Source organism: Carcharodon carcharias, chromosome 23 (genome assembly GCF_017639515.1).
Source record: "Carcharodon carcharias isolate sCarCar2 chromosome 23, sCarCar2.pri, whole genome shotgun sequence".
Lineage (NCBI taxonomy): Eukaryota > Metazoa > Chordata > Chondrichthyes > Lamniformes > Lamnidae > Carcharodon > Carcharodon carcharias.
The window spans coordinates 4,934,473-4,950,079 of record NC_054489.1 but is presented as its reverse complement, the minus strand read 5'-3'; the positions used below and the strand labels follow the sequence as shown (position 1 = coordinate 4,950,079).

The window sequence follows — 15,607 nt, the reverse complement described above, 5'->3', positions numbered from 1 at the left end:
CTTCTTATAATCTATTTTATCCAGTTTGGAAACAGATGTGCTTCATATACAATGAATTAATTTGAAATGCAGTGACTGTCGTTGGTTACGTGGTTACCAGTTTTCACACAGTAAGATACCAGAAACAGAACAAGATGAAAGAGCTGTTTTTGGTGATGATTATGGATGGAATCTCGGACGTGACACCGCAACAAAGCCTCTGCTTTTCTCTGAATGGTGGCACAGGGTCTCTAACATCAACCAGAATAGGCTAAATGGGACTTGAGTTTAATGTTGGCACTGCTGCCAGTGCAGCACTATGTTGGAATGACAGCCTAGATTTGGGGGTGAATTTTCCCAGGGCTTCTCCCACAATGTTGGCTGGAGTTTGGTGGAAACCCCATGAATGTGTTCAATGGAGCTCCACCAAGGCTATGTTGGGGAACAGGAGAAGCTTTGGGGAAATATCCCCTCTATGTTCTTAACCATGGGGATGGACCCAATCAGCCTTCTGTCTAGCCAAAGGTTAAGGATTCTGCATAACTATATGTAAGTGAAAATTGTGATTGTTATTTTAGTTTAAAGAGCTTCTATCTGTTAATCCACAAATCGGACCTTGTGCCTTATTAGCTAATATCTTGTTTACACCGAGTTCTAGATCCTTCACCAAATCTTGAGTGTGAGGGTGTAGATTGTACCATTTACACTGCCACACTCTCAGAGCATCTCTCTAAGACAAGTTTACAGTGAATTAAGATGCTTTGGAAAGAGCTGTCCGATTAGTAGAAACTCTTTTGCCCTATCCAAGTACTCCTGCAAATTTTTCCTTTTCAAATATTTATCCAACTCCCTTTTTAATGTTATTATTCACCACCACCCCTCAGACATTCCAGAACATAACAACTTGCTGCATAGAAATAGTTCCCCTCATATTTCCCCTGGAGTTTGAGTCAATGATGTTAAATCTGTGTCCTCTGGTTCCTGACCCTCCTGTTACTGGAAAGTTTCTCACCATCGACTCTATCAAAACTTCTCAATTTTGAACACCTCTATTCCAGCTTTCCTTAACTCTCTCTCTGCTTTAAGGGAAACAAACCCAGATTCTCTTCACTCAACCCAAGTTCCTCATCCCTGGCATCATTCTGGTAGATCTCCTTTGTATCCTCTCTCCATTGGTGCAAATAATAGTCCAGCTCAGGTTGAACTACTGAGTTGAAAGATTTACCATAACTTCTTGCATTCACTCTGTGCCTCTATATATAAAGCCCAGGATCCTATTCACTTTTTTAAACAACCTTATCAACTTTTGTTTTATTTATTCACAGAATGTGGGCATCACTGACAAGGCCAGAATTGTTTTTCCCTTCTTAATTGCCCTTGAGAAGGTGGAGGTGCACTGTCTCCTTGAATCAACCCCATTGCTGTGGGTCTGGAGTCACATGTAAGCCAAACTGTTTAAGTATAGCAGATTTCCTTCCTTAAAGGGACAAAAACAGAAAGTTTTTTTTATGACAATCGGGTAGTTTCATGGTGTCCATTACTGATACCAACTTTTTACTTCAGATTCATGTAATTAACTGAATTTAAATTCCTCAGCTATTGTGCTGGATTATTAGTTTGGGCCTCAGGATTACTAGTCCCAGTAACACAACCAGGATACTAATGTATCCACTGCCACCTTCAAAGATTTGAGTATATATATCTGCAGGCAAGGTGAGACAAAAATTTTTAGTCAGGGTTCGATGAGAGGGAACAAAATAAGCATGAAGAGGAGGCTAAGTGTGTGAGCTGGTATAATGGGTTTAGTGCGCACTGGTTACTGGCTACACTGGCAACCTACCCTCAGATATGACTCCTTCATTCTCAGTACTTTCAGGCAATTTATCCTTGACCTGATTGGAATCTATTATGGGAAAATATGAAGTTATGTAAAATATAGTCAACAGATAAGTTCCAATCATTACTGGAGAAAATCTTCCTTCTTATCTGTTTTATCCAATTTGGAAATATATGGGCTTTATATACAACCCCATTGCAATGGCCCTAGAGTCAGATACTGGCCAGACATGGTAATGATGGCAGAATTCCTTCCTTAAAGGGACATTGTTGACCCAGATAGGTTTTCTTATGACCATCGGGTAGTTTCATGGTGTCCATTACTGATACCAACTTTTTACCTCAGATTCATGTAATTAAGTGAATTTAAATTCCTCAGCTATTGTGCTGGGATCTGAACTCTTGTCTCTGGATCATTAGTCCGGGCCTCGGGATTACTACACCCAGTAACACAACCAGGATACTAATGTACCCCCCTGCTACCTTCAAAGATTTGAGTACATATATCTGGAGGCAAGGTGAGAGAAAAATTTTTAATCAGGGTTCGATGAGAGGGAACAAAATAAGCATGAAGAGGAAGGTAAGTGTGTGAGCTGGTATAATGGGCTTAGTGCACACTGGTTACTGGCTACACTGGCAACCTACCCTCAGATATGACTCCTTCATTCTCATTATTTTCAGGCAATTTTTCCTCAACCTGATTGGAATCTATTATGGGAAAATACGAAGTTATGTAAAATATAGTCAACAGATAAGTTCTAATCATTACTGGAGAAAATTTCCTTCTTATAAACAGTTTTATCCAATTTGGAAACATATGGGCTTGGAAACAACTCCATTGCAGTGGGCCTAGAGTCAGATATAGGCCAGACTTGGTAATGATGGCAGATTTCCTTCCTTAAAGGGACATTATTGACCCAGTTAGTTCTTTTATGACAATCGGGTAGTTTCATGGGGCGGGATTATACCGCCGGCGGTGGGGGTGGGGCCCACTTGCTTACATGTAAAATGACGTGTGGTGACATTGGGTGGAACTCCTGACATCGTCCCGCCCCATTTAAATTTTCAGGCAATTGAGGTCATTGACAGAGTCAATTAAGTAATTGAAGGACCTTAAGGCTGTTGGGGAGACCAGGAGCCCCGGCGGGAATTAGAAAAAACATGAAATCTCATCCATGGGTGGGATAAGGTTTCATGTAGGTTTTAAAAAATTTTAATAAAGTTTTTGTAAAAATGATGGACATGTCCAAACTCACGTGACAGTGTTACATGAGGGGACATGTTAGGGAAATTTTATTGTGCTATTTTTAGCATTTTTACATTTAGAGTCGATCTCCCTGAGGCAGCACTTAGCCTCAGGGAGATGAGTGCGCTCTTTCGTGCACATGTGCAAAGGAGCACACTCTAGATTTTGGAATCCCCCGCCACCCACCCCACACGCCCCCACCCCCACCCCGGTCCGCACAGGGAGCACATAGTGCTTCTGTGCAGACATCACACTGGGCAGGCCTTAATTGGCCCGCCCATGTAAAATGGCGCCACACCCCCGGTCGGGGATGCCGATCGGAAGTGCACCACTCTTCAACTTTGCCCCCGCTGGGGGGGGGGGAAGTCCTGCCCATTGTGTCCGTTACTGGTACCAACATTTTACTTCAGATTCATGTAATTAAGTGAATTTAAATTCCTCAGCTGTTGTGCTGGGATCTGAACTCTTGTCTCGAGATCATTAGTCTGGGCCGCAGGATCACTAGTCCCAGTAACACAACCAGGATAATGCTGTGCCCACAGCCACCTTCAAAGATTTGAGTACATATATCTGCAGGCATGACAAGAGAAACATTTTTAATCAGGGTTCGATAAGAGAGAACAAAATAAGCATGAAGAGGAGGCTAAGTTTGTGAGCTGGTATAATGGGTTTAGTGCACACTGGTTACTGGCTACACTGGCAACCTACCCTCAGATATGACTCCTTCATTCTCAGTATTTTCAGGCAATTTTTCCTCAACCTGATTGGAATCTATTATGGGAAAGTACGAAGTTACGTAAAATATAGTCAACAGATAGGTTCTAATCATTACTGGAGAAATTTTTCCTTATGATCTGTTTTATCCAATTCAGAAACATCTGTAAGGACTTCATGTACAATGAATTACTTTAAAATTCTGTGATTGTTGTTGGTTACTTGGTAACCAATTTTCACACAACGAGATCCCAGAAGAAACAGAACAAGACGAAAGAACTGTTGCTGGTGTTGAATGGTGGAATCACAGCTATGGCACAACAACAAGCCTTCTGATCCTCTCTGAATGCTGGCATGGGATCTCTATCATCAATTCAGAATAGGCTGAAGGGGCTTGAGTTTAATGTCAGCACTTCTGACAATGCAGCACTGTGTTGGAATGCCAGCTTAGATTTGGGGATGCACTACTCCCACTCAGCTGCCGTATCTGACAGGAGTTTGTTGGAAACCCCATTAATGTGCTCAATGGAGTTCCACCAAAGTTAATTTGGGTAACAGAAGAGGTTTTGGGGAAATGTCCCCTCCATGTTCTTAACCATGGGGATGGGGCTTGGACCCACGCTGCCTTCTGTTGAACCAAAGGTTTAAGATTCTCCATAACTACATGTAAGTGTAATTGTGACTTTTATTTTAATTTAAAGAGTTTCTATCTGCTAATCCACAAATCGGACCTTGTGCCTTTTTGACTAATATCTTGTTTACACCCAGTCTGACTTCCTTCATCAAAACTTGAGCCTCAGGGTGTGACTGTACCATTCACACTCTCAGGGCATCTCTCTAACACAGGGTTGGGGAACCTACGGCTGATGGGCTGGGATGCAGCCCCATTGCTCAATTTCACCCTCCCTGCAGCAAGATTTCTAAAAATACAGATCTATGACAGTAGCACCTTAATCGTTACAAATTTGCTTTGGATAAAAGTGTCAGCCCAATTACCAAAGTAATATTTCACAACATAATATTCAAATTCAGCTGTTGCATTAAAATAGCAGGTGAATTGAACATTTCCGTATTTTCTCGTAAAAATCAATTTCATTTAGTTTTTTTTGGTATGTGTGGCCAGCGACTGATTTTGTCTGTATGTGAATGGCCTATAATAAGAAAAAGGTCTCCCACCGCTGCTCTAAGACAATTTTACAGTGAATTAATCTGCAATGGAAAGAGCTGTCCAATTCGTTCAAACTCCTTTGCTCTTTCCCAGTAATCCTATAGATTTCTCTTTTTCAAATATTTATTCAACTCCTTTTTTAATGTTATTATTCATCTCCCTCTCAGACAGACCATTCCAGATCATCATAACTTGCTGCATAGAAATAGTTCCCCTGGAGTTTGAGTCAGTGACGTTAAATCTGTGTCCCCTGGTTGCTGACCCTCCTGTTACTGGAAACAGTTTCTCCCTATCTACTCTATCAAAACTTCTCTTAATGTTGAACACCTCTCCCTATTCCAGCTTTCCTTAACTCTCTCTGCTTTAAGGAAATCAATCCCAGGGCATTTCCCGCCAGCTGGAATGGTGAGTTTCCATGCCAGATCATCTGCTGTTCAGCTCATTAAATGTGCATGAGCAGGAAGCATGTCGGATCTCGTGGCTGGGTGGGCTGGGATTTGTCCGCCCTGCCATGACCTCATTGGATCATCGTCCCCGGCTCTATATTTAAACTGCACCCACACACATCCTTCACTGCCTACAGCCCAGGACTGGCTGGAGAGAGTGATGGCCCCTAAAGGGAAGAAGGCCAAGTGCCCCCAAGTTCAGAGACAACGTGCTGATGTGACTTCTGGACATGGTGCAGGCACACCAGGATGTCCTTTACCCCAGTGATGGGAGAATGCGGTCCACCAACCTCACCACTCTGGCTTGGGAGGAGGTGGCCAACATGGTCAGTGCCAACTCAGCACGGAAAAGGTTCACCATCTTGTGCAGGAAAAGGATGAATGATTTCATCTGCACAGTCAGGGTAAGTCAACCTTCTTGTCATCTAAACTCTTACTCTCACAAGCCCATCAGGCATTCACAGGGTTACAGTCCACAGGGATCTTACGACCAGCACAAGGGACATCAGAGATAAAAACAAAAAAACTGCGGATGCTGGAAATCCAAAACAAAAACAGAATTACCTGGAAAAACTCAGCAGGTCTGGCAGCATCGGCGGAGAAGAAAAGAGTTGACGTTTCGAGTCCTCATGACCTTTCGACAGAACTTGCGTTCGAGTCCAAGAAAGAGTTGAACGCAAGTTCTGTCGAAGGGTCATGAGGACTTGAAACGTCAACTCTTTTCTTCTCCGCCGATGCTGCCAGACCTGCTGAGTTTTTCCAGGTAATTCTGTTTTTGTACAAGGGAACATCATCCCTGATTCTCTCACAAACACTTTGACATCTTTATCTCTTCTCACATCCTATGCAGCTGACATCCTGAGCCCTTACACAGGTTCACTCAGCACCCACAGAAGGCAAGTATCCTTATCATCTGCCTTGGCATCCGTCCTGCTCACAGTCTGTCCATGCAGAAGCTCACCCACAACAAAAGGGAGAGATCCCAGACCGAAGTGAGTTGCTTGAGCTCAGGCCCCTCACTCAGTTTGAAGACCGTGCGGCAGAGCTGACTGGGACCTGCCTGCACCGAGCGTGAGACCAGTGTCTCCCGAGCAAGTGAGGGCCAATCACCTGCTCATCGTTCACCCAACGAAGCTGTTACTATGCAGCAAATCACTAATTATCTCTTCTGTCTTTGACAGGCACCAACGGGAAATGGAAGGGGCCCACTGGCAGCCAGCCCACCAGCCTCAGTCCCCCTTGGATGAAGATCCTGAGGACTCAGTTGATGTGGAGCAATCACAGCCTCCGCCAGCACAGAGATACACATCTCAGCGGGACCTAGTTCTAGAGCAGGTTCAAGATCACAATCTGGTGAGCATAGCACAGATTCTAGTCCACAACAGGCGGAGGCAGTTGTCCAAGGTCTTTGACACTTGGAAGGCTCCTGGAGACCAGGATTCTGCTGAGTCCGAGTCAGATAATGAGCCTGTGGACTCAGCCCTAACACAGATGCTGGAACTGCAACAACAGACACAGGAATGTCAGACAGGGCTGTCAGATGCGGTCAACAGATTGCAACGGACTATGGAGGAGTCTGTCTGCATTCAGTCTGAGATCATTGCACCAACATGCCAACGCACTGAAGTCAACACTGCCAGGATGGCAATTGCCATGGAGACTTTGGACCAGGACATGGGGCCTGATGTATGTCAGGAGTTGCACTTCATTGCTGTAAGCATTGGTGGGATTCCTCAGTGGTTAAACGAGAGTGGGAAGGGCACCTCGACCTCACTCCAGACGCACCTTCTCCTCAAGGAGTCAGCCAGGGGCTCTCGGGCACCCATAGGGATAAGAACCAGCAGCTGGACACCCTGGGGCCATCCACCCAGGTGACTCCGAGTGTGCCCAGTCGAGTTCAAACCCCTTTGCCTGAGACCCCAACAACTGCAGCTCCATAGGCTGAGGGTGCACCTGCCTCACAGCAGGAGATCCATAACAGGTCAGGAGGCCCTCCAGGCCTTGGTCCTCCAGAGGATACCCGCCAAGGTCATCACAGACAACAGGGCATTGCAGTCAGCAGGGCTGCTCCACCTCTGCTGGGGATGTCACGGATGCACCAAGTCATAGCAGTAGAGTTGGAAAAATGAAGAAATACCAAGGGCGCCAAGTTTCACGGGAGTTCACAATCTGTATTCAGTTTGCACTAATATAAATAAATTTCCACTCATTCCATTTAGCATGTTGTGTAAGCCTCTTCCATCTAATGATATGCTTTGTGGTCATTCAAGTGTCACAGATTTCACCACCAACACCCCCCCAAACCACCCCCCACCTGGCAGATCTCCCATCATGTCCCTTAGCTCTATGATGTGTAGAACCATCTCATCACAGTCTCTGTCCATTCCCTGCTCAGTACCGACATGAGTGAAGTATCAGCCTCAAAGGACTTGGTGGTTGGCCAAAGTATCTTGGAGACCAGCATCAGAGATTCATCTGATATTGAGTCATGAGTGTAGAACCTGGAGGCTGCTTTAGTCCCCCAGTGCTTCTGCATTGTAGAGTGCTCAATGTGTATCCTTGATGATGAAATATCAACATGCATGGAGACAGGGCATCTTTCATTGTGCTGCATGTACTTTTCATCATCCTTGAGTGTGCTTCATCAATGAACCCAAACTGAGCTCTTATGCACTCCTGTCTGCCTTCAGCATTGTCTCATGTTCACCACCCCCAAAAATAAGTACCCACCTTCCCACTTCCATGTTTTTGAGCTTTCGACCTCACTGATCCATGTTGGTCCTTGAGTTTCCTGCTAGATGGTTAAAAGTGTGTGACCTAGGAGTTTTGCGCAGAGGCCCCACTTGGCTAACGTGGATATGGGAGGATGCAGCACTGTGCCACAAGGTCTGGCTAACACCTCCTTACACCAACCCTCTGCCAGCTCTCAGTGCTATTTCAGCCTTCAGGATAACCTGAAGCGCACCCACCACCCCAACCCCCACCCACCCCAGCAAACACAACTCCAATGACAGTGCTTTGACACAGGACTGTGGATCGGAAAGAGTTCTGCCAGGTGCTAGAAGCCTCAGGCAGGACAGGACAGTCTCAAACTTTGGTTTACACAGCAGCCCTGTCTTGCAGTGATGGGATGAGGGTTTGTTAGGGGCGGGTCCCATATCTGAACCTGCCAACTGCAAGCTTTCGAAGTCTTATGGCTTTTAGGCTTCTGAATTTTGTCCCGTGGCCTCTTTCCTATTGGTTCCTCTTGATACTTGGGATTTCCCACAGGCGGGACAAAGGGTCTTTGCAAGGCAGTTGTACAATGGCCCCAATCAGAATTATACTCTCACATGAAGGTGCCATAAGAGTTAAGGTCCCAAATTCCCTAAATTAGCACCTGACTTCCTAACGTGTCTCAGCTGTGCCTTCCTCTCCATTAGGAAAATCGGAATTTAGTCGGACAAGTGCAGTGGTTGACTCCTCCCACCAGCCCCGAGAGCCCAGCAAACTTCTCGCACTTTCTTTTTTGACTGTGACACTGATTCAGCTTGGAAAATGGTGGCTCTGAGTTCTGCTCCCAGACCAGCTTTGACCCTCCCCTTATGACTGTGAAAATCCCTCCCATTGTGCTGGAGGAGCATCACGCAATGAAGAGTGCAGGAGGACATGCCAGGAGCAGCACCAGGCATACCTAAAAATGAGGTGTCAACCCGTTGAAGCGATAACACAGGACCACTTGTGTGCCAAACACCAGAAGCAGCAAATGATAGAGCTAAGTGATCCTACAACCAACAGATCAGATCTAAGCTCTGCAGTCCTGCCACAAACAGTCGTGAATGGTGGTGGACAATTAAACAACTCACTGGAGGAGGAAGCTCCACAAATATCCCCATCCTCAATGTTGAGAGAGCCCAACACATCAGTGCAAAAGATAAGGTTGATGCATTACTACCATCTTCAGCTAGAAATGCCGAGTGGATGATCCATCTTGGCCTCCTCTGGAGGTCCCCAGCATTACAGATGCCAGTCTCCAGCCAATTCGATTCACTCCACGTGATATCAATAAATGGCCGAAGGCACTGGGTACTGCAGAGGCTATGGGCCCATGACGATATTCTGGCAATAGTACTGAAGAGTTGTGCTCCAGAACTTGCTGGGCCCCTAGCCAAGCTGTTCCAGTGCAGCTACAACACTGGCATCTACTGGCTATGTGGAAAATTGCCCAGGTACGTCCTGTACACAAAAAGCAGGACAAATCCAACCCGGCCGATTACTGCCCCATCTGTCTATTTTTGATCATCAGTAAAGTAATGGAAGGAGTCATCAACAGTGCTATCAAGCAGCACTTGCTTAGCAATAACCTGCTCACTGGTGCCCAGTTTGGGTTCCGCCAGGGCCACTCAGTTCCTGACCTCATTACAGCCTTGGTTCAAACATGGGCAAAAGAGCTGAACTCCCAAGGTGAGGTGAGAGTGACTGCCCTTGACATCAAGGCTGCATTTTACCGAGTGTGGCATCAAGGAGCCCTAGCAAAACTGGAATCAATGGGAATCAGCGGGAAACGCTCTGCTGGAGAGTTACCTAGCATAAAGGAAGATGGTTGTGGTTATTGGAGGTCAGTCATCTCAGCTCCAGGCCATCACTGCAGGAGTTCCTCGGGGTAGTGTCCTTGGGCCAACCATCTTCAGCTGCTTCATCAATGACCTTCCTTCCATAAGGTCAGAAGTGGGGATGTTCACTGATGATTGTACAATGTTCATCACCATTCATGACTTCTCATATACTGAAGCAGTCCATGTCCAAATGCAGCAAGACCTGGACAATATCTGAGCTGAGAAGTGGCAAGTAACATTCGTGCCACACAAGTGCCAGGCAATGATCATCTCCAACAAGAGAGAATCTAAGCATTGTGCCTTGACATTCAATGGATTTACCATCACTGAATCCCCCACTATCATCCTTGGGGTTATCATTGACTAGAAACTGAACTGGACTAGCCATATAAATACTGTGGCTACAAGAGCAGGTCAGAGGCTAGGAATGCTGTGACGAGTAACTCACCTCCTGACTCCCCAAAGCCTGTTCACCATCTACAAGGCACAAGTCAGGAGTGTGGTGGAATATTCCCCACTTGCCTGGATGAGTACAGCTCCCACAACACTCAAGAAGCTTGACACCATCCAGGACAAAGCAGCCCACTTGATTGGCACCATGTCCACAAACATTCACTCTTTACACCACCGATGCACAGTAGCAGCAGTGTGTACCATCTACAAGATGCACTGCAGGAATTCACAAAGGCTCCTTAGACAGCACCTTCCAAACCCACGACCACTACCATTTGGAAGGACAAGGGCAGCAGATAAATGGGAACATCACCATCTGGAAGTTCCCCTCCAAGTCACTCACCATCCTGACTTGGAAATATATCGCCGTTCCTTCACTGTCGCTGGTCAAAATCCTGGAACTCCCTTCCTAACATCACTTATATCCAGTCATCAATCACGCTAGTCTAATTAGACACTGGCGTGGCATTTTGATTTAAAGTTGGGGCATGATTTTGGCGAGCTGGCTTTTGAATGTGTATTCATGACACTTCAATGCCAAATGTGGTTCCCACCATGGTGCAGCAGCCTATCCGGCCCACAGACAATGACGATCTCTTTTCATGCCAGTGGGAAACTGATTTTTGGATGAACACCATATTTTCCCATCCTGCCCACCATGACGCTCGCTGCTGGCAGGATTGGAAGATCCCACCCCCAGATTCTCTTCACTTAACCCAAGTGCCTCATCCTTGGTATCATTCCAGTAAGTTTCATTTTTACCCTCTATTCTTTACACAATGTGCGTGAATCACAATCACGTTCAGTGCATGAATCACAAAAGGTTAGTATTCAGGTACAGCAAGTAATTAGCAAAGCTAATAGAATGTTATTGTTTATTGTGAGGGGAATTGAATACAAAGTAGGGAGGTTATGCTTCAATTATACAGGGCACTTGTGAGACCACATATGGGGTATTATGTACAATACTGGTCACCTTATTTAAGGAAGGATGTAAATGCATTGGAAGCAGTTCAGAGAAGGTTTACCAGACTAATAATTGGAATGGGTGGGCTGTCTTATGAGGAAAGGTTGGACAGACTAGGCTTGTATCTGCTGGAGTTTAGAAGAGTAGAGGTAACTTGATTGAAACCTTTAAGGTCCTGAGGGGTCTGGATAGGGTGGATGTGGAAAATGTGTTTCCTCCTGTCGGGGAATCTAGAACTAGGGGTCACTGTTTAAAAAATAATGGCCAGGATTTTCACCTTGTCAGGCGAGTGCAGCGGGCAGGCCTGGGAGTGGTTGCAAAGTCGACTGCTGCCCGCGTTCGGGCCCTGACACCAATTTCACACTGGCTGGCCAATTAATGGCCATCCAGGATGATATGTGTACTACAGCACTGCTGGGTGGGGGCAGGAGGAGGGTGAGCGCAGGAGGAGGGTGAGCGCAGGAGGAGGGTGAGCGCAGGAGGAGGGTGAGCGCAGGAGGAGGGTGAGCGCAGGAGGAGGGTGAGCGCAGGAGGAGGGTGAGCGCTGAAGTTCATGCATGTGCACGAGCGCACGCAGTGAAAGCTCCCTGAGGCACAGCACTGCCTCAGGGAGCTGAAGATTTAAAAAATCAGAAATAAAAAACTTCAGCAATGTTAAAAACATATCCCCTCACGTGACTCTTGTCACATGAGCAGGGACATATAAATTAAATTTAAACATTTTTATTTAATTTTTAGTTGCTCAGGCCGCCCATGGATGAGGTTTCCTAAAAAATCCAGGTGGCAATGTTGAGTTGAGGTTACAATCAGATCGGCCATGATCTTGTTGAATGGTGGAGCAGGCTCAAGGGGTGGAGTGGCCGACTCCTGCTGGTAATTCGTATGTTCATATATCCCAATGTACACAATAGTCCAGCTCAGGTTTAACTATTGAATTGAAAGGTTTTCCCATAACTTCTTTGCCTCACCACTCTGTGCCTCTATCTATAAAGCCCAGGATCCTATTCACTTTTTTAATAGCCTTATGAACTTTATATTTATTCTCAGAATGTGGGCATCACTAACAAAGTCAGAATTATTTTTCCCTTCTTAATTGCCCTTGAGAAGGCAGTGATGCGGATGCACTGCCTCCTTCAATACAAAGCTGAATGGAGCACTAGGCAATTTCTGAGGGCAGTCAAGAGTCAACCACATGGCTGTGGGCACACCGGCAACCTAACCTCAGATATGACTCCTTTATTCTCAGTACTTTCAGGCAATTTATCCTTGACCTGATTGGAAAAATAGGAAGTTATGTGAAATATAGTCAACAGATAAGTTCTAATCATTACTGGAGTAAATTTTCCTTCTTAGAATCTGTTTTATCCAATTTGGAAACATATGGGCTTTATATACAACCCCGTCGCAGTGGGCCTAGAGTCAAATAAAGGTCAGACTTGGTAATGATGGCAGAATTCCTTCCTTAAAAAGACAACATTGACCCAGATAATTTTTTTTTATGACAATCAGGTAGTTTCATGGTGACCGTTACTGATACCAACTTGTTAATTCAGATTCATGTAATTAAGTGATTTTAAATTCCTCAGCTGTTGTGCTGGGATCTGAACTCTTGTCTCTGGATCATTAGTCTGGGCCTCAGGATTACTAGTCCCAGTAACACAACCAGGATACTAATGTACCCCCTGCCACCTTCAAAAATTTGAGTACATAAATCTGCAGGCAAGGTGCGAGAAGCATTTTTAATCAGGGTTCGATGACAGAGAACAAAATAAGCATGAAGAGGAAGTTAAGTGTGTGAGCTGGTATAATGGGTTTAGTGCACACTGGTTACTGGCTACACTGGCAACCTACCCTCAGATATGACTCCTTCATTCTCAGTATTTTCAGGCAATTTTTCCTCAACCTGATTGGAATCTATTATAGGAAAATACGAGGTTATTTAAAATATAGTCAACAGATAAGTTCTAATCATTACTGGAGAAAATTTTCCTTCCTTATAATGTTTTATCCAATTTGGAAACATATGGGCCGCGTATATGATGAATTAATTTGAAATGCAGTGATTGTTGTTGGTTATGTGGTTACCAGTTTTCACACAGTAAGATACCAGAAACAGAACAAGATGAAAGAACTGCTTTTGGTGATGATTATGGATGGAATCTCGGACGTGACACCGCAACAAAGCCTCTGCTTTTCTCTGAATGGTGGCACAGGGTCTCTAACATCAACCAGAATAGGCTAATGGGACTTGAGTTTAATGTCGGCACTGCTGCCAGTGCAGCACTGTGTTGGAATGACAGCCTAGATTTGGGGGTGAATTTTCCCAGGGCTTCTCCCACAATGTTGGCTGGAGTTTGGTGGAAACCCCATGAATGTGTTCAATGGAGCTCCACCAAGGCTATGTTGGGGAACAGGAGAAGCTTTGGGGAAATATCCCCTCTATGTTCTTAACCATGGGGATGGGGCTTGGACCCAATCAGCCTTCTGTCTAACCAAAGATTAAAGATTCTGCATAATTACATGTAAGTGAAATTGTGATTGTTATTTTAGTTTAAAGAGCTTCTATTGTTAATCCACAAATCGGACCTTGTGCCTTATTAGCTAATATCTTGTTTACACCGAGTCCCGGATCCTTCATCAAATCTTGAGTGTGAGCGTGTAGATTGTACCATTTACACTGCCACACTCTCAGGGCATCTCTCTAAGACAAGTTTACAGTGAATTAAGATGCAATACAAAGAGCTGTCCGATTAGTACAAAATCCTTTGCTCTTTCCTAGTAATCTTATAGATTTCTCCTTTTCAAATATTTATCCAACTTCCTTTGTAATGTTATTATTCACCACCTCCACCCGGCCCTCTCAGACAGACCATTCCAGAACATAACTCGCTGCACAGAAATAGCTCCCCTCCTGTTTCCCCCTGGATTTTGAGTCAATGATGTTAAATCTGTGTTCCCTGGTTCCAGATCCTCCTAGTACTGGAAAGTTTCTCCCTATCTACTCTATCAAAAATTCTCTTAATTTTGAACACCCCTATTCCAGCTTTCTTTAACTCTCTCTGCTTTAAGGAAAACAAACCCAGATTCTCTTCATTTAACCCAAGTTCCTCATCCCTGGCATCATTCTAGTAAATCTCCTTTGTAACCTGTCTCCTTTCTACAGTGTGCTACATAATAGTCCAGCTCAGGTTTAACTAATGAGTTGAAAGGTTTACCATAACTTCTTTGCTTCTCCATTTTGTGCCTCGATTTATGAAGCTCAGGATCCCATTCACTTTTTGAACAACCTGATCACCTTTTTATTATTTATTCACAGAATGTGGGCCAGTGATTGGCAAGGCTAGAATTATTTTTCCCTCCTTAATTGCCATTGAGAAAGTGATGTTGAGCTGCCTCGTGAATACAAAGCTGATGGGAGCGCTTGGCCATTTCTGACCGCAGTTAAGATTCGACCCCATTACTGTGGTTTTAGAGTCGAATGTAGGCCAGACTGGTTAAGGATGGCAGATTTCCTTCCATAAAGGACATTAGTGAACCAGATGGGTTTTTTACGATAATCTGGTAGTTTCATAGTGTCCATTACTGATACCAACATTTTACTTCAGATTCACATAATTAACTGAATTTAAATTCCTCAGATGTTGTGTCTGTGTTCCTGCAATCCCATAACTTGTACCATTTGGTTTATATTGCCTCTACTCATTTTACCTTCGACAAGGCATTACCTCGAAAATATGTGTTCTTTTAGTTTCACAGCATTGTATGTAGCCCATGTGGTGTTGTAACCAGGAGAATTGAAAAATGAACGCACCTCATCATGCATTTCCCAGCCTCTATTGAGAACTTGTGATTGTACAGGATAAGTTACAAAGAAGGAAGCCTAAGGGGAACTGTCTAATGAGGGACTGGGAATGCATTTCAAATTAGAGGTTCATGGACCAGGCATCTATATAAGGAAGAGCAGTCAAAGATGTGCCCTGATGATGATGGTACTCAGTCATGGCTATACTGAACCTACCTGAAGAACGGGTATGAACGCTGAGTTCCTGTTTTAACTCTTCATCAAACTCTTTGGAGTCTAGTGCATGGAAACAGCAAGTTAAACAAATTCTGCTCAGTCACACGAGTTTTGCCGTGATGGTTTATGAAAAATCTAATTAAACTCAAATACTAAACATCAGAGAGTCTGGGTAACTCGACGCG

General features: G+C 44.7%; 1 protein-coding gene across 15 annotated transcripts in view; it reads right to left on the bottom strand.

Moving 5' to 3' along the window:
* odad4 (outer dynein arm docking complex subunit 4) overlaps positions 1 to 15,607 on the bottom strand; it is an 85,855-nt gene that overhangs the window by 19,377 nt on the left and 50,871 nt on the right. For 10 of the 15 annotated variants that reach the window (XM_041173831.1, XM_041173821.1, XM_041173825.1 and 7 more), the window contains one exon: positions 15,423 to 15,482. The exons of the other annotated variants lie outside the window; for them this stretch is intronic. In XM_041173831.1, coding sequence (XP_041029765.1) covers positions 15,423 to 15,482 — 60 coding nt within the window. The remainder of the gene's footprint in view (positions 1 to 15,422; positions 15,483 to 15,607) is intronic. 15 annotated transcript variants of the gene reach the window in all.